The sequence below is a fragment of the Aptenodytes patagonicus genome, chromosome 1, assembly GCF_965638725.1.
Source record: "Aptenodytes patagonicus chromosome 1, bAptPat1.pri.cur, whole genome shotgun sequence".
NCBI classification, from domain to species: Eukaryota; Metazoa; Chordata; class Aves; order Sphenisciformes; family Spheniscidae; genus Aptenodytes; species Aptenodytes patagonicus.
Genome location: NC_134949.1, coordinates 124,104,621 through 124,131,475, shown reverse-complemented (window position 1 = coordinate 124,131,475; position 26,855 = coordinate 124,104,621). Strand labels below are relative to the sequence as shown.

General features: G+C 37.7%; 1 protein-coding gene across 3 annotated transcripts in view; it reads left to right on the top strand.

Annotated features, from left to right (window-relative positions):
• Positions 1–26,855, top strand: part of HLCS (holocarboxylase synthetase) — a 129,962-nt gene that overhangs the window by 97,664 nt on the left and 5,443 nt on the right. For all 3 annotated transcript variants that reach the window (XR_012996625.1, XM_076353832.1, XM_076353845.1), the window contains 4 exons: positions 18,035–18,102; positions 19,101–19,261; positions 22,360–22,474; positions 26,114–26,327. Coding sequence is in view for 2 of the 3 variants with exons in the window: in XM_076353832.1 (XP_076209947.1) it covers positions 18,035–18,102; positions 19,101–19,261; positions 22,360–22,474; positions 26,114–26,327 (558 nt within the window). In the remaining variant the exon portion in view is untranslated. The remainder of the gene's footprint in view (positions 1–18,034; positions 18,103–19,100; positions 19,262–22,359; positions 22,475–26,113; positions 26,328–26,855) is intronic.

The window sequence follows — 26,855 nt, the reverse complement described above, 5'->3', positions numbered from 1 at the left end:
GTGATTTCATATAATGAGTGGAAGTATGATGTTTCCCGTTGAGCTTTGTTTCATAGTTCCTGAATTCCAGTGTTCGCATGCTTTTAAATATGCACCAAAAAACGTACCTTTAAAAATTAAGGTGTTGAATGTGCAAATTTCTCAATATATTCTCTTAAATAAAGTGAGATGCCTACATTTCTAAAATTAAGGAGGGTATTCCTTAAGCAGAAGTGGAGCCAGGCAAACGTTCAGGATGGAACATGCCCACTACCATCGCTAAACGCAACTGCACTGGAATTTTAGATAGGCAGAAGGTAATTGCACAGTTGGCATTTAGCCAGGGACCAAATATTACTATTCTGTAATATCATGCATCAATTATTTCATAGAATAAAAATAGACTATTCTGTGTATTGCAATGCAGTTGACAGTAATGACTTCAAAGGATATTTGCGCTTCATTATGCTCATGATCCACAAATAATTAAAACTTCAAGACCTAAAGGTATCTTATAGCTCTGCGCAGCGATGAACCTCTGTTCAGTTGTGTCTGTAATTTCACAGACTGGAGTGAGATTTAAGCATCTTTTGCAGTGGCTGTACATGTTTTTTTGCATCAGTATATTGGGACTGGGTTGTGTGTCTTGGAATGCACTTGAAATACCTTGGGTGGTTGCAGGTGTACTTGATCTCATTTGCGTCATTACAAGCAGAAGTCATCAAAATAATTCTTTTGCACTTAATTTGATGAGCATTAAATGTGTATTTAAAAAAGGAAAAAGTGTCATGGAAGTTCACTGTTTTCATTTTTCAGTCATTTGATTTTGAAGAAAACGATTGAACATTTGATTAGCTATCAAAGATGATATGCATTTAAAGGTGGGAAGGCATGACAAAGTCCATAATTTCTTTTGTGCTTGTATATCATTTAATGTATAGTTTACCTTAAGCTCTTTTGCTGTAATCAATCTTGGATCTCTGCTGCATGGATATGAGATCTGGATGTTGTATAGACAGCACCTCCAGGAGTCCGAGAACCTTCTAAAATTTCCTGTGTACCTTGCCTTGGATTATTGGACATAACAAATGCTGTGGTTTTACTGTGCATCTGTTGCATGACTAGTGAAATATCCTTTGGCCTTGACATTCAGTAGATGGATGGAAACTGAAAGTCCAGGTGACTCCTGTACAGACGCCTAGAGCTAGACATGGTAATTTGTGAGTGCCCTGAAGTTGTTTCAACAGTGCTTTTCAATGCGTAGCAGTAGATGAGTTTATGGTTAGAACTGCTGTCAGACATTCATTGTACTCTAAGGCAAAGGCACAGCATACTTGAATGCGTGCAACGATGTCCTATTTCTGGAACATGGTGCCTGTGGTTGTGGGAGAATAAGAGGTTTTACATAAAACCTTGTCCTATAATAATTTTGCAGTCATCTGCACATCCACTGTTTGATTTGTTTCTCTGACACCCAGGTGCCTCCAGCTATGGGGTATGTGATAAACATGATAGTTACAGCTCAATCTTAGACCATCGTGCTATTGTCTCTGATTTTTAGAAATACCCGTTACTGATCTGTCACCCATGGGATTGGAAATAGTACGCACAGGCCTTCGCTGCCTGTGCAAAGTCAGAAGTTCAGAGCCTGAACAAAGCACGTCCTTCAGGTTGCTCCAAATGAGGGACTTTGGTGAACATGCAAAGCTCTGCATACTCTTCATAACATTACTTATGCAGAATAATAACACAGAGTAGTAGAACAGTAGTGCCCAGTGTATCTAAGTCACTAACTGTATCGTTTTTCAGAAATGGTGCTAGTATGCTTTTTGTGCTTTTATAGCATCATCCATCTGTGGTTTTTGAAATGCCTCGCAAATAGTTATCCTTTAGCTTTCCAAGATCTCTTAGAAACACTGTAGATAAATAGTGATTAAGTGCATACTAACATGGGGAAACTGAACCACAAAAATTATGCTTTTGCTTTGGATCCACAAAGGCATACATGAAAAATTGTTTATGGGAAGATCCCATACTGTTAAAGTAGGATTGAATAGCAAGTAGTGACTGTCTAGACAAATCAAATTGATTTTATCTAATAACAGTAGATTTAAACCAATGTTTTAACCATTCCTCGCATGCAATCTTGGATATTCAAAACTACTAGAAGAGGGGGGACTTTAATGAAAATTTCAGTGTTATTTCCCCCCTGCTTTGAGTGACATAAAGTTTTTCTTATCAAGTGCGGACTGATACTGATAGTTTATCCTATTCAGCTTCTTGTTTCTTTTCTGTGATTAAAAATAATAATAATAATAATAATAATAATAATAATAATAATAATAATAATAATAATAATAATAATTAAAAAATAATATATATTATTTTCTTTGCTTATGTAAGTGACGTGTAAACTGAACTCTGCCATGCCCAGGCCATCCTCATATACACAGCCCTAACACTGGGGGAGAAGAATGCTCGTCAGGACTGCAGAACTTTTGTGGCAACAGAAACTTAATCCCAGTTTGTCTGGGAAAGAGGCAGCCATGCGAACAGCTGCATTTCATGAGGCCTCATGGCAAACTGCCTTGCAGATAATGTTTTCACTGAGTTGCAAGACAACCAAAACCATCAAAATATAGTCCAGAGATGTTAGTCAGCCATGCAAATAACTTTGCGTTCATATGGGAAGGCACATCTATAATTATGTACTACTTCTTTCAAGTCCTTCAATTTACAGTGAATGCTGTTTAACTGGATTATCAAAAATTTTTCACTAGAAAAGGCCTGTGGGATTTTATTGATGTGCATGTGCGCTGGCAAGAGAAGGGGGGCTAAGGGAGTAACAATTTTGACTGCAAACATTTTTTTTCAGTTGCTAGAATGAGTTAATTTTTGTGTATTTATGTACACCTATAGGCTATTACAAGTACTGTTTGAACTTACTCCTCACAGTGTCTTTCCACCTGGAAAGAACTGCTTAAGTTATAGTGAGTTTTGCTTAATGGACAGATAAATAAAACATTCTTCTGCTGTCACGTTTTGTATTTTATGATCTCCTTTCTAAAATTCAGTCATCTTTTCTTTGTGGAAGTATCCTAAAAGCTAATGAATACAAGGAAATTCAATTATAGGAACTCTTCAGTAACAAAAATAAATGTTCATGTCAGATGAGGGATGGACTGTGATAAATAATCAAAGTTGTATTTTATGTAAACTTCCAAGAATTTTTTTTGACCACGTTTTAAAAAAAGCATTTAAAATTGAGAATTTGACAATGTGTTTAATGGTTTTGGAAGCCACCTTGCTTTATCTGATATTGGAATAGCTAATACAAGTTTTATCACTCGAAATATGTAACTAAGGGAATACTTTTTTTCTCTATTAAAAAGATTTTATAGTAGCTTTTAAAAATGTATAGTCATATACATAATTTATTTAAAAATAAGAATACACTAATCAGGCAGTATGCAAATGTAACTTTGTAATATCCAACCATTCAGTTGCTGCATTAGAGATGAAGATTTTGGTTTATTAAAAAAAAAAAAAACAAAACCTTAGCATCTTTTTTTGTTGTTAAACCACTGAGAATTTCCAGGTAGTGTCACACTGTAAATATGTGCCTGGTACTTTCAGTTTGAGAGTTACACTCCTTTTGTTGTTTTTGGCTTGCATTGCTGCATGTCTCAGCTGTCGGGATCTGTAGAACAAAAAACCCCACCAGAGAATTAGGTCCGGCTCTGCCTGTTGACAGAGGTCTATTTGATCATGTCTGCATTTGATTTTGGAATGAATGTTCCATTTCTTGCGGCATAAGAGTATCTGATGTGTAAAAGTTAAACTTCTGCCCAAGTTGAGCACTTAACATATATCTTGCCTGTTAGGAAACTTCAGGCTCTGCTTACGTTCTGATGTGTAGCCGTGGAACTAATGTAACACTTCTGTGACTGGATACCTGAAACAGTTTAGCCTCTATACCTGGAAAATGCCCCTAGAATTCCAGAAAACCTGTGTGTTTATGATCTGAACATGTTTGTGATAAGAACCCATCTGTTCAGTGGTAGTAGATTCATTCACTGGTCTCAAAATTCAGTTCTTTCTGTCTGTTCTGCTAATACCAGTGGGAATTTCGTATGTGAGAGAGGATTGTTTCCCTGTGAGGAACGGACTGCAAAGATAAAAGATGTGCCATCGCTGTCTGAGCCTTGTATTTTACTGTACTTGGCCTTGTCAACCTACAGTATGTAAACTCCAGCCCCATTTCAATTTCTCTTGTTGAATCATTTGAGCCACCCTAGTGATGGCTCAGATGCTGGAAGTTATACAAACACAAAAAAGATGGTTCCTGACCCAGAGCTTACAAATTGTGAATGAGAAAAAGACCTACAGGGAGAGGATGACTACGGGATGTTAGATTGAATGGTACTGAAAAGGGTCTCAAAAGTGAACACAGGGAGCTTGTATTTGCTGCAATAGAGAAGTTATCCCATAAAAGAAAACAAGGGTGATAGGAAGATGAATTTTACAGGTTTATTCTGGATGGATAGGAATATAGTATTCTGTTATGTTAGTCTTATGTCCATGGTTGAAAGGTCAAAATTATTTATGGAGTACTTGTTGAAAAAGCCACTTTTTAAAAAACACCTGAAAGGAAAAGTATTTCCTCACCTTATTCTTTCTCAGTTATATTCAACACTAAATATATTGTGAAAGGTGGAGGAGACAGACAGCTGCAAACACTTGACATTTACAACTGCAACTTTATTAATTCTGTGAAGAGTTTCTTGTTAGAATTCTGTTAGTGGAGAAAGGGAAAGGTGATAATTTTTTCTTCAGTGATCTTTGTCCTTTTACATGCTTAACTCCTTAGTATCACAGCTGAAGTGTTTAAACACCCTTCTTAAAACTAAGACCTATGTGGAGTGTGCATTACCAAAGATCTTCCAAGTCTTAAAGCAGGTTATGACCCGTTGGATCCTGTTTTATCCAAAATCCATGATTGTATACAGAATAGAGTTGCCTGTTGCATTAGAGCTTCTTGGGCTTGGGAAGTAGCTCTGACTTTTCCAAAAATCCAAACGCTTTGCCTAGGAATGGTATGTTTACCGTTAGCGCTCAGAGAGAGTGAAGAGTAGTTCCCTGACATCACTTTATCTGGGCCAATATACCAATTATGCAATTGCTTTTTACTTTTTCTTGGAAAAAAGGAATTTAAGGTGCTACAGCTAAGGCTGATGTTTTAACTGTAGCACAAAGGCCCATTTAATTGACTTGTTTGTTTCCATTTCTACTGTATTTGTCGTTGTTCTTTTCTTAGTCATGGTTTAGTTTAATCTGCTTTGTGCAAAGTGGGGGGCATCTAAAGGGTTGTTGAAGATTACAGTTATTGATCTCCCTGCTTGGAGCTTCAGCATCACGGATCATATTTTCGTTATCGGATGTGTTTGAGAAGATTTCTTGTGTTCTTCTGATTTCACTTGAGCAATGTTCATACTTGTTTATGCTGCATGTGGCTTTAGTGGTTCTGCTGATTCACTTACTAGGTCAGAGTGCTGAGGCTTCATATCTGCCAATGCTTCAGCACAACTCAGTCATTTTCATTAATAATTTGGACGACTGAATTGAGGGTACGCATATTAAAAACTGAAGTCTGTAGGGAGGACCTATAAGGTGGTTTAGGTTTCAAACTCTAGATAATCTTAAAGAATCAAAGAATTGCCTGAAATAATTAGGATGCAGCTTTTTATGGGTAAGTGTGACATAGAGTAATAATCACGTGCAAATTATTAAATAAAGATAGGGTGGCTGGATATCAGTTTTCGAGAGAGGTTCTGGCAGTTTGAGTCAGGAATTGAATACAGGTTAAAAAACAGTCTTACTGTTGTAACAAAGGAGGTGAGGACTGAGACTGAAATTCATAGAAAAGTGCTTAAAAATGTGCTACATGTAAAATGTATGGAGTAATCCTTCCAGTTCTGCTCAACACTGGGAGTGCTTAACTGGTGTTATGGGTCCAGTTTTCAGCACCAGGCTTCAAAAGGTGTGGATTTGCTGGGCACAGTACAAAGCAGAGAAAAGGGAATAGGTCAGGGTCTAGGAAACATGACTCCTTAGATGGGGAGAGTGGGATATAAAAGAACTATGTTTCTTTCGTCAAAAGAAGACAAGACTGGTGTAAAGAAACCTTCACTCAAGACAATGGTTCCTTACGGGAAGAAAATGAATGAGCGTTTCTCCATTTTCAGTGGGTATGGGACAGTGCTTTAATGCAGAAATGCAGACGCAGTGATTTTTCCTTTTAAATTGCTAAAGAAAGGTAGTTTGCCTAAGTAAGCTGTCGTTTCTCCATTGTTATAAGGTTTTTGTGAATAGTCTAGAGAAAATTTTACCAAACACAAAAGAGGAAGGGAGAAGGACTTAGATAGCACTTGTGTTTCCTTGCAATCTTCTGTGGCTGTGTGTAAAATTGTATCTTAGACTTATACTGTAGCTGTCAGCATTGACCTGTTGTTAGAGTAGGGTTTCAGCTTGCTTCCATGCAGCTGTGGCTCATGATTACAAAGCTGGGTACTGGGAGATAGCCTTCTGCTGGTGGAATGGATTTTTACTTTGCACAAATGTGCTAACTACTGATTTTTTTCTTCCACATATGCATTCATTTTATTAATTTCTATTTCTGAGCATTTTTGCGTAGTACCATATATATGTCAGTGCTGATGCTTCCCATCTAAGACATTCTTCCCAGTCCATTTTTTTCCTTCTACAGAGCCAAAGGAATTATTTACTACAGACTACCGTAACCTTGGATAAAACCTTACTGTTTCATTTAAAAGAAAATACCACCATGTCTGTCTCACAGTTTCGGCTTGCTTAGTGTTAAGTATTGCTAAGAGTCATAGTATCATGTAACTAATCCTCCAAGTCTTCCTCCTTCTCTTTGATGCTTGCTTCTATTGCATGTGATCTGAATGGTTCTGCTCATTCACTTACTAGCCCAGAACACCTCTGCTAAGGCTTCACATCTGACTAAGCTTTAGTACAACTCAATTCAAGTGTCAGGGTCTACTGAACACCTGTTTTGTAGAAATGTATCAGTAAAGCTGAATGAGGAAGTTTCTTCTCTATGCCTGTATTTTGCTTTCACTTTACAGCTAAAGAATGCACAAAAAATTAGGCAAAGGAGGACCCAGAGGTCTCTCAGGAGGTTCAGAAATTATTTATGACAGATTTCAAGTATTACTCTGTGAGTACCGATTACGTATCTGACAAACAAATGCAGGAATGGCATATCGTCAAACACATCCGCCTGAGAGCTAGTAATGGACAACGGGACTTGTGACCAGATCCTAGCTGTTGAGATACTACAACAGAGTAACTCTGCAGCAGAGATGGGGGAGAAAGAGGAATGGTAGGGGGTGAGCCATCCTACAGTTTTCTTTGGTTTTCATACAAGAAGGTTGAAATACTGTTTATAGTGATATGCAGTTAGAATTTGATGTGTTATATTTGTCAGTTTTTGCAAGTAATTCCTGAGTTTACTAAGGTAATGCGAGAATGAAAGGCATTTTTTTCTTTGACGGTATTTGGTGTATTTGGACTTCATCATCCACTATGTGCAAATGTCAGTGGTCGTTGCTCAGAAGAGTGGCAAGATGCCAAGATCCAAGTATAGATTTACCTGGGGACCTGTATGGTTTCTTGCCCCCTAGCAATTGCTGCTTAAGCAGCAGGTGTGATCCGGGTACATGATTCAGGATGGTTGTGCAGCCTTCCCCATTTGGATGTCAGCTCGCTCCAGATCAGGGGTTTACCCGTTCATCCACCTCTCATGGTAACAGGTATTTATACATATTTGATTGTCTTAAACTGGGCATTCCTTTGAACTTTACGGAGTTAAGATGTTACTGCTTTTCTTGCATTGGAAGAATTTGAAGTAACGAGGCTACATGGGGACCTTTGGGTTTTCTCCTACCCGCCCTGACAAAGAGAATCCACTGTTTCGGCATTTAAATATCAGCTACATTTTGTGTTGAGTCTGTGGTTAAAGCCTACATTATGATGACTATGTTTCTGGAGTCTGCAGAGGATGCTGTGGCCAGCATAAAGTAACTTCCTTATTTTGAAATCCATTCTTAATCAGCCATGAAATTAACTATTGGAGTCTGCCTTCAAGTTGGCACAGTCTAATAGTAGGGGGTTTAAAAATATTTAACAACATATTTGGAAACAGAACTTTTCTGTTCTTTATTTATATGTTTTTGGATGTTGGCTCTTGCATGAGAAAAGTGCTGTATGCTTTAATACTGAATTTAGAAATTTTGTGGTTTCTGTTGGCACTGTGACGGGAGCAGCTAGTATAAGACTCCAGTACTCGATGAGAGCATTTTTGTGTTTTAATTATTAGACGCATGAATACAGAGCCAGCTGAGTTCAGCTATTGTGTTTATTGCCTTTTTTTATTCACCATAAAAAAAAGCAATAGTTTTTCTGGATTACTATCTCTAACATGATCTGCAACTTGAAATCAGATAAAAGCTGAAGTATCGTCAGTCCATTCTTCGCACAGGGAACAAGACATTGCAGGGAAGTTCTGTTTAGGGATGTTGAAGTGTAATGTTCAGGATTTATAACCCAGCTCAATGCTTCATTTCAAGTCAGCTCAACAATGAATTAGAAGTGCGTATAGGGCTTTTATGCCTTGTGAAGGTTCTAGTTAGGATAGCCCATGTTGCTACTCTGGCTGGTAGGCCAGACTCCTCATCCAAAAGTCCGTCCCCTGTGAAGCACTGCATGGCTTAACAAAGAGGAGCCACAAGTTGGATGGCAAATGTAGCTCCTTAATGGAACCCGAGGCTTCAGGGGGAAACTGAGGTATGTGAAAGCCCGGTTGTGGTACCACGGGTAGATACATTTCAAAGTTTAAATCATTCAAAACTTTAGCATTTCCATATATTTGAAGCAACTTATACGTTCGACTAGGCTGAAAATACCCCAAAAAAGTGTTAAGTGTTTTAAAGAAAAAATGACATTGTTTCAGACAAATTAATTCCTCCTTCTCGTAGAGAATAGTGGCTTTTCTGAATCTGTATTTTCTATGAAAAATTATGTATATGGAAAACATCTGATCAGGTCCAATAATGCCTTTTAAAAAATAATATTCTGAACTTTACTTGCTAAACAAAGTACTTCAAATGATAACTAAAATTTTAGAGCTAAATTGCCATTTTCTAAGAATTTCTTTTAAAAATGGCCGTCACTGGAACACTTTTTCTTTAAACAAAAAAATACCTTTTTCCCTAGGTTTGCATTAAATTTTTCCTTTTGCCTTACTCTCTTACATTATACTTAAGAAATTTCTAGATTCTACACATCTAGATTTTTTTAATAGAGAAGGAGAAAAAACCTGACATTTTTGTCTGTGGGACTTTTGCAATTAAATTCTGGGCTTATTGACAGAAGGAATACAGTGCTTTTGATTGCTTTTGCACAGGAAAAACATGTTAGTAGTACTTTTTTCAAAGATTTTGTATTTCACGGTGCTTAATGGAAAAAAAGGCACACAAATAAAATAATTGTGCTTTACCTGCCAGTTTATGAAGCCATAGTTGTTTTATGGGCAAAATTATGAAGATTGGATTTAATGCTAAGCAATGTGTCAAATTACCATCTTCATGACGATGCTTGTAACTTACATTGTACAGTGTACCCCATATCATAGAACTAAGAATATGAACAAGTGTTTAGAACTTACAAGAAATTCTGTGTCTATTTGTAAATTACATGGTGAGAGAGGCACATGGAAATTTTAGAATTGAGACTCAGGTGCTTTTGGCCAAGGAAAACAGTGGTAACGAAGAAATTTGCTTGATATTTTAGTTAATTATTTTTCACGTTAAAAATATTTCTCAGAAATAATGTTAAACTAACCGAAAGGCCCCTCAAAGGTAAAATCTAACCTATAGACCACAAGAAATGTCAAACAATATAAAAAGATGCTACTTCTTGTTTTAGTGTAGGAAAACTATTGAGTGTACCTTTAGAAAGAAGAGAGGAAAAAAAAAATATTTTTCAGTTAGCATTGGATTAAGAAGACTAGAAATTTACTACATCCTTAGGTTTATAGCAACAACCACATTACCATTATCATAAACCACCAGGGCCTAAATTTGGAGCACAATATATGTTGCAGGCATAAAATAAAAGAAGCAAAAGCAAATCATAGAGGAAAATCCAAAGGCTTTTAGAGTATTCTCTTAACTATAAATTACTTCTGTGATCTTAAGTATGACTGGTTTTGGTGAAACTTTCAATAGTAAAAGGATAAAAAAAAAATTACAAAACTAAGGAAAATAAGTGTTACTGCTAATTTTTTAGGTCTTGTACAGGAATGGATGGGTTTTTGTTGAAATGCTTTAATTTTTCCCAGTTTGCAATGGAAACCCCAGTGGAGGATCTGGGGAGGGCAGCTAGTTTCTGCTCACACAGAATTCTTTTTCATGCTCACTTTAATTTACGCGATATGTCCAGTGTCTTTTGTTCTGCATTAACCCTAACTGAGTGGCTACTTGGGAATAACTTCATCACTTCTCTGGTGGAACGTGGCAACTATTTAACACCCTGTCTGATTTAAGACAGGAAATGAAGTGCTGTCTTAGTAAATTGCAGAGAAATTTTTGTAAGGAAATGTAATTACCCAGACTAGAAATTGGCCAGAATATCAAGTTAAAATCACTGTGTATGCAAAAGTTTTTGGTTTGCTATTTTATCTGAGAGGTGACTTTAAGTAATATTGTATGAATTCAGAATCATGATGGATTGCTTCTGAGATCCTAATGCTTGTGATGCCTCACACTATAAGTTAGTGAATTGAATGCTGATTTAAAATACATTTGCCACCTTACTGAAATGCTGTCATTTCATGCCGTACTGTATGAGGTTACTTTAAGGTTTCCCCCTCAGACAGTGACCAAACTTATACACTCTTATCTAATGAAGTGTGATGAAATTACTGTTAAAAGTGACATCACTACAGGCTGCACTGATCTGTATGTTTTAAATTTTTTATAGCATCCGTACTGTGCTTTACTTTGGACAAGAGTGGTTAGGTCTGGTTTTGATCAATATGTTTATAACTTTTTGTTCCACTCTGAAGATTCTATTCTTAACATGTTATGATAAATATGTTTCACTGCATTCCAGTAACTATTCCGTTTCTTAAATCTTGGCACTGGAGTTCATTTTTTTAATGAAATCTGTTTCGTTTCCAATTGTCCTATGTTAACTTTTCAGTATGCTTTAGGTAGCTTTTTCAAATAAAGAAAGGTCATGAATTGAAAAGATTACTTATTATAGGAAAAAAAAATTAAATAAATTGTTCAAAACAGTAGAGGTTTTTGCTTTTCAAATTAAAAATTGAAACAACTTAAACTCCTAAACTCTCCTCACATCTCCCTTGGAAACTCCCTCCTTTACTGTAACTTTGTGGTCTTGATGATATTCACAGAGAAGCTGATTTACTGAATAAAGAAGTTCTTTAAGTTTTCAGTTTTGGAACGTTACCAGTGTGTCTGAACCCAGGTTTCAAATTTTACTGGCATTTTGTTGGCAAACCGATTTTTTGGAGTCCTTTCTTATTTGGGTATGTTTCCTGACACCTTTGGCTGTATGGTACTGTGTTTTAAAATTCTCTTTTTCTTTTTTTAAGAGGAAAAGCCTATAAACATATACAAAGGACTAATTATAAAATATCTGGTATAAAAATATAGAGACAAGAAAATTACCAGCTGAAAAATGCAGTGAGCAGAAAAAATGAGCATTTAATGGTAGAGTTTTACCCTGCCTGTTCAGCAGGCCTGATTCTCAAAGCAATTCCACAAGCAAAGCATGCACTATTCTGAGGCCGTAATACGGTAATTTAAATCAAGCATAAGTACATGGGTGGTAAGAAAGAGGTGGTTTGGTCTTCCCTGCTATCCACTGGCCTCTTTTACTGTTGCTTCCCTTTTGCCAACAGCAGTGTTCATTTATGGTGAACCAGATTAGAGCATTGATCCAGCTGAAAAATAACTCACATGACTTTGCCCTACTTACAGTCTTCCTATATATTGCAGTTTTATTGAAACTATATTGTTATTAGTGCACTGCTCTCAAAGGCTAACCAACTAGTCAAAGTATATATAAGTTGCTAACCTATCTCATTCATAGTATCAATAGATTATTCCTTGCTGAAAATGTCATGACTAGTATAGGACAATCTTCTTTTTGTAGTATTTATTGAAGTAAAGTACAAGAAACTAGCAGTCCAAGGTTCCAGTGCTTTTTTAGTTTTCCACAAGACTGGGACATTGTAATCCCTTAACACTTTTTCTCACTGATGTAGGTCTTTAATGTATCTAAGGAGTTCAAAGACAATTTGACACTAAATGGTCCTTTCTGTACTAACACTGCTATAGGGAAACCCACTATCAAGTGAAAGAAGCTACGAATTTTTGCAATAGAACAGAGTGCATTCATGTAATAGTGTTTTCTGGCACATATTTTGCCTGCTGGATATAGGCAAAGTTTTAACAGTGCAGAGCAGTAAGATTCCTATCATTTAAATAAATCTCAGTAGGATTAACAATTTAGGTGTTCTTTACCTGTCTCAACTGTGGGAGTCAGTCCTTTGGGAGCCTGCATATTGCACCTGGTCATGTATAAAACACTGCATGGAAAGTGGAAGATGGAGGAAATTAAATATTTAGGCTAGTAAGAGAGTGTGAAAATGACTTTAATCTAGGATCCTACTTGGGATAGGGGATTCCAGTGAACAGCCTTTGGGCTAAATTGCTAGTTTAGTAATTAGTAGCTAATGGCTAGTTTCTGACTGATTTCAACCAAACTTAAAGGACAGCTAGAAACACCAGAGATACCAAGTTTCTGTACATTTCCTGGAGTCCAAGAATCATTCAGATTGGAAGGGATCCCTGAAGGTCTCCAGTCCATCCTCCTTCTTTTAAGCAGGGTCAACAATGAATTCAGACCAGCTTGCTCAGGGTTTTTTCCAGTCAGATCTTGAAAACCTCCAAGGACAGAAATACTCCACAGCCTCTCTGGGCATCCTATTCCAATGCTTAGTTATCCTCATAGTTCAATGTTATTCGCAAACTTGATTAACATGCATGCCATTTCCTCCTACAGGTCATTGGTAAAGATATTAAGATATTAAATAGGATAGGTCTCAGGAAAAACCTCTGAGGAACTGCAGTTGTATCCAGCCTACAGGTAGAATACAAACCATTACTTTTCAATCCCAGAATCCAGACACTTTTTGCTTATCTGGTAGTACATCCATCTAGATGACAATGGCCAAACTTGGATACAAGGGTGCTGTGAAAGACCATCTTGAAGATGGCTGCAACGTTTGCCCTTTTCCATTCATCTAGGACTTCCCCTAATCTCTGTGACCATGATGATTGAAAACAGCCTTGATGTGCCATCAGCCAGCTCTCTCAGCACTCTCAGATGCATTTCATCTGCTCTCATGGACTTGTATGAGTCAAGGTTTCTCAAGAGATATATGAGTTCAATCCTTTTCTACTGTTGGTATTTCCTTTTCTCCTTGAACCCTGTCTGTATGTGTAAAGGCCTGGGAGACTTTGTTGGTGAAGACCGGGGCAAAGAATTGCGTTGCGTTGAGTGACTCAGCCTTATGTGTGTCTGCTGTGTTTCTGCCTCAGTCAGCTGCGAGCCCACATTTTCCTTTTTTATTCTTATCATGTAGCAGTAGAAGTTCCTGTTGCCATGTTTCCTGCCAATCTCTACCATAGCTGAGCTTCAGCTTTCCTAACATCATCCTTGCTTGTCTGGACAATGTTTCTACATTTCTCCTTTGTAGGATTTCTCCTCGCTTCCATCTCTTTTGTACGTTCTTTTTACAGGCATGAATTCCCTTTTTAGCCAAACCAGACTCCTTGTTCATCTACTTGTTTTCCTCAGTATTGTGATGGACTGTTATTTTGTCTGTGGGAGGTTGTTTTTAAAGACCAGGTCTGTTGAGCTTCCTTGCCCTTCAGAGCTGCCTCTCATAAGATCCCATCTGTCAGGTCCCTGAATAAACTGAGTTGTGCTCTCATGAAATCCAGGGTTTGTACTCTGTTGCTTGGCTTCCTCATTCCTCTCAGGATCCTGAACAGCATCGGTTCATGGTTGCTACGGCAAAAGCTGCCACAGATTGCCACGTCCTCAATCAGCTCTCCCTTGTTTGTAGCAGATGGAGTCAATCAATCCAGTTGATCATCTGATATTTGTGTTAAGAGCTTGTCCCTAACATCCCCCACAAGTCAGCTGGATTGCTTGCATCCCACTTTGTTTGCCTTTTAGCAGATATCGGGAGATGAGAATCTCCCATAGGAATCAGGATCTGTGATCTGCAGATGTCCTCAAGTTGCTCAAAAAGACTTTTTCCACTTCCTCCTTCTGATTAGGTGGTCTGTAACAAACTCCCAACGTGATGTCATTCTTGGTGGCTTCTCCTCTCTGTTCGTAGCCCACCAGCTCTCAGTCAGTCTACTGCCTGTTTTACAGAAGACCTCCATATCTTTGAGCTCCTTCAGGTATTCATGTTCTCATGAAAACAGGCTTCCAGGTAGGAGAGAGAGACCCAGATCAGTGCTGCCACCAAGGAGTCTGCAGCATGGACTCGAGAGTTACCTATTCTGCTTGGCCAGCGTGCCCTCTGGCAGGCCATTCAGCACACAGAGCTTGGAATCAGACACAGTGTCATGCAGTTGAGGGTTATGAAAAGGAGATGGAGGGCAATGGAGGAGAGTTTAGGAAAAATATTAGTAGGCACACTGCTCATTTTCAAATTGGACATAATGGACAGAAACAGTGGATGTAAAGTAGGAAAGCAAGTGTTCAGGGCACCTTTTTGTCCGAAATAATACAAGAAACTGGTCAGAAGGCATGTTCCTTTCCATTTGACTAAAAATGGAAACGCTTTTTTAATGTTGCTTTTAAAATACTCTATAAACAAGCTATTTGAGAGTGAGATTTTCAGACAAGGAACTTGAAGTGAAGGGAGAAATCTGTTCGTAACTTACCCTCTTGTGCCCAGGTATTTTAACATCTGGAATGTAACGCTGCCTGTTGTAATACCTCTGCAATACTGTAACACAGCAGGGTGCATTAATGAGAGTTTCAACCTTAAACCCATAACATCAATGAAATTTATAGTTGTCAGGCCATTAACATTATTCAAACACAGTTTTTGAGGTTTCAGTTCCCATTTTACATTTATGTAGGAAGAAAAGTCATTGTGTTGACTGGCCATGAAGACAGAGTCCTCCTTAGACTTGAAATTTCTATAAAACAATTAAGTATTGTTTATTATTCTTGACAGCATTCATAGTATGCGCTGCAGGGCTGGGGGAGGGTACTTGTATAAAAAATTGTGCTAGAATCTCTCTCTTAATATTTCAACTGGTTTAATATTCTTGAATACTGGAAGTGCCTTGCTCATGTTTTGGAAAATGCCATGAAAATGGTCAAAGCAGGAAAAAAAAAATTACATAAAATTCTAGTACCATCTTCTACGGTCATATAGATGCTGTCTGATATTCTTCCTGATGGGTAAATTTGTCTTCAGATGTTTCATGTTTCCCTACTCTTGTATCTCAGTGTGGTCTTTTGACTTAATATGTAAAGCAAGTTAGTAAAAGAGCACCAAAAAGAACAGAGAATTTCTTGAAGGCAAAAATTTTTTTGGGAAAATGTAAGCACTGTGATAAGTCGCTCTGCAGAAAAACGAAATCATTAAATCTGCAACTGATTAAGTTGAAAGAAAAGAAGGGAAGTCAATATGTAAAAAAGTGCACGTACGGTTACTCTTTCTGGTAAGGAAAATACAAGTTGTTTCTCCTAGAAAAAAACTAAAAAGCACACAAAATTTACAAAGCTCTGAAGTTTGGGGGGGGCGCTTGTATGGAGTTTTTAATTTCATAGGCTTCACAGTAATTCCAGCACAATCTCAGGAAGTAGTAAAAATAAATCTATCTGTCTCTTGCTGTATCAGTCTGAGTATTAACAACTTCCCCATGTTGTGTCCGTTAAAGAATTTCTTCATGGCCCTTAAAAGTACAAACTTGGTTTCTGCATTTAATATGTTGCTACCTGCTGCCAAGCCTCTAATAGCTACATTCATACATTCTATTAATCATATCTCTTTGTTCTAGAAGCCTGTGTTTTGGATTCATAATTAACTTTTTTCCCTGCTCTGATTATTTTCCTCCCATCGTGGCAGCACATGACTTTTTTTTTTTGCCTATTTCAAAACAAATATGTGAATGGAGAAGTAACAGAAATCAGTGTATTTTGACAAAGCCTGTAATCTCTTCCTAACTGTGCTTCCAAATTTAAATTAGATTTTCGTGTTGCAAAACCATGAATTTGGTGTTGTAACTGAAATCATGCTGTTCCCAGAAGACAGGGCTGAAGCCTCGGGGGCATAAAGAGCTACGGACGATTTTCCCCTAGGTCCCAGCATAAGAAGAGGTATATTTTTAATGTTAAAGGTTGGCAGTAGATAGGTGAGCCTGGTCTCCGTGTGTAATCCATAGGGCCCAAAGGAGGGAATTATTGAGCTGTATTTCATGTGATCTGGAAGGGGACTGGCAAAGAGATCTTCTGGCTATTGCTCTTTCACAACGTCTCTCTGATTCAGGAGTAATGTGGGAAAACATTGCGGGGCCTGTTACGGCTTCTGTCAGTTTGGGTTCAAGTATTTCTAATTAGCGAAGGCATTTGTGGTCCAGACTTTGCTTGGGCCCTCCAATAACCTCCCATTTTGATCATTCTGAAAGCAAGTCAGCCATTTGAAAGATATTCTGAAACCTTGGGGATCCTACTTGCATTTTGCTGTCCGTACAGCCCCAAAAGTTACTGAAGCCCTGCTTTTTAACCTGCGAAGCAGGAGGGATGGATAGTTCCTTAGCTTGTCGCTGGCCTAAAGACATGTGTCTGGGGGCGGCGGGGGGACACTTCTGCTTGCAGCTGGTCCCTGCTGCCCGTGGATACTTGCTTGATTGCAGAACTTGAAACCCCTTTCATACTTATCTGAAATTCAGAGGAAATAATTTTGAACGGTACTTTTTGCTGATTTGGACTGCACTTATCTCCAAGACAAGATCGCTTTTATATGAATGAACAGCGTGATGTTTGTGCCCATATTAGAAGTAGGTTTGTAGGCTATAAATCACTTTCTGGGTCTACCTTGCTGGCAACATCTCGAATATCTGTTTTATCTGTTAAATAAGTCTTCCTGAAAATGTGAAATGGAGGAGGATCGTAGTACAGTTCAGATCTGTTTTAAAGTGGTTTGAACGAAGTTCTCACAGTAGGGTTTTTTTCTTCTTTTTTTAAGTCTAGCGTTGACTCATTTGGTGGTGTTAAAGTGCACTTTCTACTTATCCCCAGAGGAAAGTTAGTATTCTTTTAAGTGAAACTATTTTAAAAGCAGAACACAAGCCTAAAATAAGCCAGTGTTCTCTAGAGTTCTCAGAAGGTGTAGATTTATTTACTGTAGTTAAATCATAATTAGTTCTCAGGGGATAGTGTATCTTTTAAACTGCTTTATTGCCACCATATTGGTTTTCTAAATAATCAGAAACTGCTGCTCTTATATTCTGTAGTATGAACAAAAATTTGCCGTAAGTAGAAACAAATGTCTAGAATTGCTAGTTGTCACTTACTGAAGATAGTGACACACGAAAAATAAGCACTTCAAGAAAACGTGAAGAAATACAAAACGTATGTTATCAGAAGGCACCTTAAATGAACTATGGCTATAACTTTTTCCAGCGTAATAGATATAGTAATGTTTTACATGATCATTTTTCAGTTAATCTTTTTTTAATATTCTAATGCTTTTTGGTCAAGAATAAATGTTAACTGAAAACGGATAAATGGTAGTGCAATGTTAATGTAAAATATTACCTGATATTTAAGCCTAGATTTTCATGAATGTAGCTTAGTGTTCCAGCTGATAAGCATGGGGGTTTTTTTTCCTATTTGGCAGGTTAATGTTCGAGTTGCCTGAGGAGATGGGTTTAATAGCAATTGCTGTTCAACAAACACAAGGGAAAGGTGAGTAAATTTCCTTCTAGTGCTAGTAAATGTGTATTAAATATATGAAATAGGACATTTTAATGTCACTTAGCTGCCTTAAAGATACATTATGAGTATTTTTGGTAATATAATCTATAGAATAATCGTGTCCTCTTCTCCTCCAGCTTGAACTGTGGATTCAAACTCAAAACCTAAGTTGATAGAGACCAAAGTAAACATTTTCAGGATGTTTGGTGGCTTTTGCAGAAATGATTTAGTGGTCTTCTAGTTTCTGCCAAAAACTCTCTCCAGTCATGGAAACTGCCATCACTACATTTAGTGTAATACAAGTCAGACTTCCAAATCAGAACTCCTTTTTGACTTAACTGGAACAAGACTGGGTCTTGACTTGCTCTGAGATAGAGGTTTCTTGAGTCTGCAGGACCTGCTTGAACTGTCATGTGGGCTTTCACAATCTTTTGCAGATAAATACAAGCAAGTTCTGTCTCTTTCCCAGGAAGGAACTAGCACTGATTTAGAAGCCGCATTCATTTTATTAGAAGACAGTGCCCAGCCTAATAAGCTCTTCTGAGCACAGATCTACACGAAGATGGTTACCTGGCTTTCGGTACAGATCTAGCTTGTGTCAAGTTGATTCACAATGTGGATGGATTTCTAGATGCACACAGAGCATCTTCACAAATACTTCTTCACTTAAACAAAGCAAGGTTTTTTGAAATACGTATGTTACCAGATACCAGGAAAATCCTGGAAGCAAGTCATTTAGGACATTGTAGGAAATTGAGTAGCAGCATGCACGTTAAACAACCTGCTGTTTTTTTCAAGAAAAAGCTTTGCACTTTAACCATTTTTCTTTCTAAAGTAGTTTGGAAACTCCATTACAGGACTTATGGTAGATTCTTGGATGGATACAATTGCATCTTTCTCTTTTGTAGTTGTCTACATTAACAAAGTGATCTTTTTTATAAATGTTTTTTTCTTGAGTTGAAGTTAACCTTTTTTCTCTCCCTTCCCAGGTCGTGGTGGAAATGTTTGGCTCAGTCCCGTGGGCTGTGCACTATCCACTTTACATATCACCATTCCTCTACATTCCAACCTGGGCCAGAGAATTCCTTTTATTCAACACCTGGTGTCCTTGGCAGTGGTAGAGTCAGTTAGATCAATACCAGGATATAAGGTATCTCATTCTAATTTATCTCAAAAGTCCTGTTTCCATTTTCATTAAAATCAGATTTTAACTATGTCTCCTATGCATAGAATGACTGAATGCATAATATAGTTCTTCAGCACTAATGTCGTGGTAAACTTAGCCTTCATACATGCTTGATTATTTATGTGTTTTAAGAAATCTAGTATACATATGATGAATACTGTCTTTTATTGAGCTGATTAAGTATACTGCACTCATTTCACTCATAATCTTATGAAACTTAAGACTCAGTCTTCAGCAGTAAAGAAAACGTCAATTTTGTTTGTCTAACAATTGAGTTAATTTGTTTTGATTTTGAAGGAGTTGGGGAAGAGGGAGGAGGGAAAAATGAATAAAACTGATGAATCCTTTTCTGCTTTTTTTGTTGGTGCTGTTTCAGTGGCCACTTTATCCCTTTTAAAGGATTTTTCCAACCCTTGTTTAAGGTTGAAAACTGATTTCTAAAGCAAGAACTTAGGAGTATTGCTCTCAAGAGGGAGTCAAGTGTCCTGTCATCAGTATTAAAATGAAGAACCAGTCTTCTTCATCACCTCATATATCTCCTTTTTAATGTTACCATTTCCTAATATTTGCTAACTATAAAACTTTGGTATTTTACAGAAGTAGTTAACTAGAGCATATGTTTCCTATATTACAGAAAATCAATGACTTATACACATTTACACATGAACTTTATTATAGTGGCACCCAGTAGCTTTGCTGTAGTTTAGGGTCTGTCAGCCTTTCTATTAATGCCTTCTAACTTCAGTGCTTCATAACTTGACTATAAAAACAAAATGCTTCAGGCTAAAATTTGCAGTATAAAATATTTGGCTAGAGTGAATAATTTAACCATTTTAAATAGAAGGAGTTAGTTTTGTAAAATATGAGTCTGACTGGGGAAGGAGTTAATTTATGAATAGAGGCGGTTTTGCTTCTGTGTGCCTACCCTGGTGTACTGTGGCATTTTTCATTTTATTCCATTCAAGAGGAAAAAGCTGACTGAATTACTAAATATAATATAAAAATAGTATGTATCAATAATACATGTAATATACACAGTAGATGTACAGTACATAGCTTGCTATGACCAAGACAAAGCTACTGAATCTCTTTGACAGTACATCCACCCTAGACAATGGGTGAAACCAATGTTAAGGGTCTGCACTCAAATACACTAAAGCAAGGAAATTCAAAGATTTATCAGAAACTCAATGCTTAAATTTCCCCTTCAGACTTAGGTAACGCAGGGCTTTTCTTTATGTCAGATGGACATCCGTGCCCTACAAACTGCAGTAGCTGCAAACAATGGGCTAATCTACAGATGAGGTTTCATTCTCTCCTCCAAATTTCCGTACCTCTGTGGGTGTATGTCAGAGTCTTAATAATACTTTAAGACACTTTAGTGTCGTTTGCTGTGCTCTAAGTCCATTTAAGGATTTCCATTCAAAAATCTGAAATACCTGTGTCTCAGTTTATCAGCCAGTCGTCATTTTTAGGATTGTCACGAATGTTGACTATGCTAAACTGGCAGCGACTGGGGCCTTTGTTCTGGGTCCTCACGGAGAAAATCTGGCCGCTGAATTGGAAGTTTTACTGCCAGATGTTAGCGCTGCAAATGTAAATGGGCCTTGTATCAAGAGAGTGCCTTGCTTTCCCATTCTGAGAACAGCAGACATCTCTCTCTAGTAAGTGAAGATAAGAAGGTGCTGCATTCCCAGCGTATTTTGTGATGCCCATTGCTTCTTTGACAAACGGATAGTTGTGCAGTACCTTGTCACTCCGTTTTTGTGGCAAAGTCTCTGCTGTGTGGTTCACATCATGAGAATACCCAGTTGACTTGGTTGTTCTTCATACTTGCCGTCACTTCAGTTTGCAGAGCTAGTGTCTGGTGTCTTACAGGTGTATGTTTTCCTGAAGTAAGATCTCCTGAGTAGCTCTTTGGAAGACCTCTTAACGCTGATAATACTGTTTAACTGTCTCATACTTCGAATGTCTCAAGAGCCTTCTATAAATCCTTTCCCGGTGTGAAGAGTCAAGTTGTTTTCCATAATGAATATGAATTGGTGATACTCTCTCTTAGAATGCTTTGATAGCAAAATCAGGTAGTATTTCCTGTCAGTGTACGTGTAATGGACTCCTCTCTGGCCTTTAAATCTGTCAGGAAAGTAGACATGGACCCAGGTGCAGTTTTCACACATCCTGTAAAGGGATTTCATAATCTACAATAGGAGGGAACGCGACTCTTGTAGTCCTGGAGCACCTCCCATAATTTGCCTCAGGGGATAAAGTCATATGCAGTTTTTCAAACTACAGGAAGCACGTTTGCTTTCTTTTTGTGTTTAAGTAGCTGGTGCAAAGTTCAGTTCAGTTCTGTGGTTTCAACAAAAACTTCTCTATTGGGCTGGAACGGTGTCACACAGCACAGTTTGTGTTTCCAGCTCCATGGTGTTGCTTGAGCGTAGCTGCCGAAAGCGTGAATATATTTAGGACATTACTGAAGTATTTACATAGTTGTGAACTGGAATTTCTCCTGTCTGCTGAATTTCCTTTCTGAAATTCAAGATGTCATTGTCTCCTTGTCTGGTTTCTGCAAGGATCCTCAAATACAGTGTTGATGTTTTTGTGGGCTTACCCTGATTGTTTACCAGCAGTAAGCCACAGTGGCTGCAACAGTTTGCATCTTTCTTGAATAGACCTTTTAAATCTTCAATAGGCGCTCGTGAATGAAGGAAATGAATTCTATAAAACCTCACAGTTTTGAGACTGAAAACTTCTAGTATCTTTAGTCCCCCTTTTGGTCGCTCTAAACCTTTATTATCTGCCATAATTTTTTTCTTATTTTTTTGTTTTTCTCTGACAGCTGCCAGCCTCCTTAGTAAACCACGTAACCATGTTACTGTGACTTTTTCAGTAACGTTTGTGGAGCACTTAAATAGGTTCACATGAAGAGCAGTTGACAGTACCACATTCAGTGTGGCAAAGAGCTACAGAAAATATGGAATATGGAGTGATGAATGAGCCGTGTTCTCATAATCAGTATCGAAGAGCAAAGTGTTTCTAAATGTATGTTTTTGTTTCTTTAGGATATTGATCTGCGAGTAAAATGGCCAAATGATATTTACTACAGCGATCTTATGAAGCTTGGTGGAGTTCTGGTAAACTCTACACTTATTGAAAAAACATTTCATATACTTATTGGTAAATGTCTATTTTCAAGCTTTTCTATACTGTCTTTTTCTAAAGAAGTTTGTTGTTAATTCCTTTATGAGTTCAAATGATAAGGACAAGAACAAATAATGGCAGCAGGCATAAGGAAATAAAGCACAATATTAAATCAGAAGGAAGCACAAACCGTAAATGTTTTTATTCTTCGTAATAATTCCATGTGCTTGACAAGGAAAACATAAATGCAAGCGTCTGGGCTGGCGTAGTGGAGTTCAAAGAAAGAGCATTACAGGAGAGAGGGAAAGTGACCTCCTTGATCTATTGCAAAACTAGTAGAATATATGGAAAAATGTATCCATTTTCTTCAATTTTCATTTTTTTTTCAACATAACAAATAGTTAAATAAATAACATGCCTTTTAAATCGGGAGAAAAAGAGCTACGTACACCTGGTAATGTTTTAATTTCTTCTTTCATCCTTTTTAAATTTATTCATAACTTGTTTCTGTTGATAGCTTTCTAGAAACTGGAATATTGCTAGTGAAGCAGCAGTGCAGTAAGGATTTGATTAATTAATCACTTTCTTTAGTTCTCTCAAAAACTAAAATTTGCAAAGTAGTTGGGAAGGCTGGATGGGGGAGCAAGGAGCGACAGTCTGTTTGTTTATTGTGAAGGCGAACAGTCTACCTGGAAGGCTGGTTCCAAAAAGGTACATGTATTTTCCAACAAGTCCCAGTGCTGTAACAGGAGAAGAAATTTAGGTGCACAAAATAAGTATTGAGATGTCTCTGTTGTTTCAAGTCTGATAATCATTCTGCTATTTGTTAAGGAAATTTTTTCCCCTAACCAGCAGCAGCACAGATCTGTCAGACATGCTTAGAAACCTGCCAGCAGAGATCTAGGTTCTGGTTCCAAAAATAATTATCTGTGCTATGTCTAAAAAAAATTAAATGAAAGTTCCTTAGCAAGTCTAAAAGGTTAAAGATGATGATGATGATAATATTTGGTTTATATTTGAATATAGCACAGCAGACAAGTATCTTGCAAAGGGAGCGTGGGCATGATATCGTTCCTGTCAAGGTGCTGTAAATTCTAAGGCGTGAACAAGCAAAACAGTTGAAGTAGTCATCACCTCCTTCTGCGAAACATGCCCAGCCATTAAATTTTCTGTTCAATTGTTATATCCTCATTTTGTAAATAATCTACATGTACAGAATGGAAGTTGCACCGAGACACTTAAAAGAGTCTCTCTGTGCCCCGTCAACCGTTTACTGCTTCCATATGTTCTTCCAGAGCCTGTTCTGGTTAACACAAGAAAAGCAAAAATGGCTCCAAAAATAGTTCATCTTATCAAATATCTCTTTGCACATTACATACTAGTTTTGGACCTTGTGTTTCTTACCCTAAACACCAAAACATTCAAATTTGAATGGAAACTTTCTGTATGCATTCTCTCTGATGTCCCTAGGAGTCATCTTGGTGGTAATAGGTCTGAGGTATATACAAAGATGTACATTTTCATCAACTTTCTTGTGTCTGGAAGCTTCTAAGATTGAAAGTTAGTTGCTACATAGCATCCAAGGATCTTTTCCATCATTCCAGTGATGTATGTCACTGAGAGTAGTAGGGGTGACTCATGACATCTAACTTCTTGTATTAGTAGTAGCAATGAGATCAAACTTCTACAACAGGACAGGTAAGCCAGATGCATCATCCCCTTTCTACAGTCATGGAAATTCCTAGACCTCACTGTTTACATGACACTCATGAAGAGTATTCCATATATGAGGGAAATGATCAAAATCAAAGATCATCTACATGGCTTCACTGCGCAGAGAAGTACCTCAGAAGAATAAGGCAAGAGACAAACCTGCCTTTTCACCTGTACCATGTGCTCAGGGCCTCACAGATGACACAGTTCATGTTCATACTTTCAAACGTGTTTTTAAAGACCTTTTTTTTAAAGAACTTAATTATTATGGGACTTTTGGAAGAAGAGTTCTGCAGAAGAATATACTTCATTAAAGTAAGGGCCAGACTCAGAACAGACGTAGGTAGCCAAACACAACCAGAATGCAAGGGACAGCCAACATGCTTGACCTGCAAAAGCTCTGTCTGCCTCTGTGTGCGGCTAAGGCATGTCCAGCCAGTGCACAGATGCTGAAGGCAGGGCTAGCCCTGGAACTGGAAGATGTATTAGCCACATCAGCACACTGCGAGGTCGGTGCTCAATGTTTATTTTTCACTCTTCTCACATGGGCAATGCAGAGATGCCCTAAGAGTCCTGAGCACCTAATGTTTTTCAAATTATCTGGCTACATTTTTGCCACCGCATTTATCCCCAGGTGCTTCTGCCTCAGCTGAGCTTGTCATCTCAGTATGTCTCTCGTGTCTCTTTCAGTTTTTGGATTGCTAAGTAGTGATCTCCATGCATACACGCCTGAGTGCCCTGAGCCTGCAGATGGACCCCAAGGCCCTGTTATGCACCCTGACAGTACCAATCACAGCTTGATGGCCACGGTCACTCTCTCTTCACTTGACTGTATTTGAGTTTAAACAGCTGAGTTGGGATCTGTTGGCATGGCACGTCATGTTTTCCAGTTCATTTTCCTTTGTCTCTTTCTGATAATACATTTCTCCTCATTGCCATAGGATCGAAGTATTGGTACTGGTATCACTGTGGCTTTCTTTGCATGCACTCTCTGACTAGTTAAAAGTCAAAAACTGCTTTCCACTGAAGAGATCCGTCTTCTCATAGTTAATACGAATTACTTCCATACGTGAATAGTCTCATTAATAGCAAATTTACAAAACAGTGCATCTGGACCTTCTTGTAGACGGAGGTGTATCATGTCTAAACCCGATTGGCAGACTGGGGTTTTATCCCAAATGTCTGAGGAAAGAAAAATCCAAATTAGTAGGAGAAAAAAATAAACAGGTAATACAATATATTTCCGTACATCCCTCAAAGCCTGTTTCAGCAGGCTGCAAAAAACTCCCCAAGAGCCATATTTAAATAAGAAAGGCGTTCTGCCAACGTTATTCTAGCTGGAGAAATCTCAGCGAGAGACTTGAGGCTTCTAAAGGATATGCTGTGGTAAGATAGATTAAGCAGCAAAGTTAAATCTTCTGGGCTTTTCAGAGCAAGCCAAACAAGGCTTATCAGCTGAGTAAAAAGGCTTACTTTTCAGAGAATGCAATCAGCTAACTGTAGTAAACAGAAAGGTCTCTTAATTAAATTTTAGACTGAAAGATAAAATTCCATCTTAGAGTATGATCAATGATTTGCTCTCAATTAGCTAATGACCTGTCAGCTTCCAGGGAGTAAAAGAATTTCTCACTTTGATGTTATTGTAACCAACGAGCAAGTCACCACTTGCCATCTTCCTAACCCTCATGGACAGGGTGGCGTGTTGTTGAAAGGACTGCACTGGATTTGCTTACAGGTTTGAGGAGGCATTTTAAGGGCAAGAAACAAGTAAAATCTGGACTGAGATTTGTAATTACGCAAGTAGGAAGGTTTAAAGGTGTAAGAGACTCAAGAAAAACAGTGACCGGAAACATCCGTAGAGATAATTGTATCGAGTAGTTGAATGAAGTACTGACTTTCTGGTGGTAACAAAGTGTTTGTAGTTAAAGATCCCGTCCTCTTCTTTTGGCTTGTCTTCTTCAGGCTTTGGATTTAATGTGAATAACAGCAACCCCACCATATGCATCAATGACCTCATCACAAAATTTAATAAGGAAGAGGGGACAAAGCTGAAGGCTTTAACTGCAGACTGTCTTATTGCAAGAACTGTAACTGTGCTAGAGAGGCTTATAGATATTTTCCAGGAGAAAGGGCCCAACGGAGTTCTTCCCCGTTACTACAAGTACTGGGTACACAGGTAAGTATAATGTGCGTCTCGAACTTTCTTTTAGGAAAGCTGAAAAGAACGCATGGATATTTTGCCTTTTTCTACTTTTTCTACTAGATTGCCTTTAAAACTAGTTACTTAATTAAAATCTACTTTTATATATATATATAAAAAATACATACTTATATATACTTATATGTATAAAATATACTTTTTTATATATACTTTTATATATATACTTATTTATATACTTTTTTATGTATATAAAAGTAGGATGTATTTTTTAACGGAGAATAAAAATAGCACACAGTAAAATCAACGGACTAGCAGGAGTTAAAGAATGCTTCTAGGTATTTTACATGTATCATCTCAAAAAAAAGGGAATCGGGAATGATTTGTTTAGCTAGTAATGAAGCTGCTGTACTCATGTCTTTTATAAAAAACCCAAACTGTTTGGATTAACTGTTAATTCCACAGAAATAAATTAAAGCAGGTAGAAAATGCTGCTGAAAATCATGCTCTATAAGGAACCAGTGAGGTGAGAAATAAAAATATTCT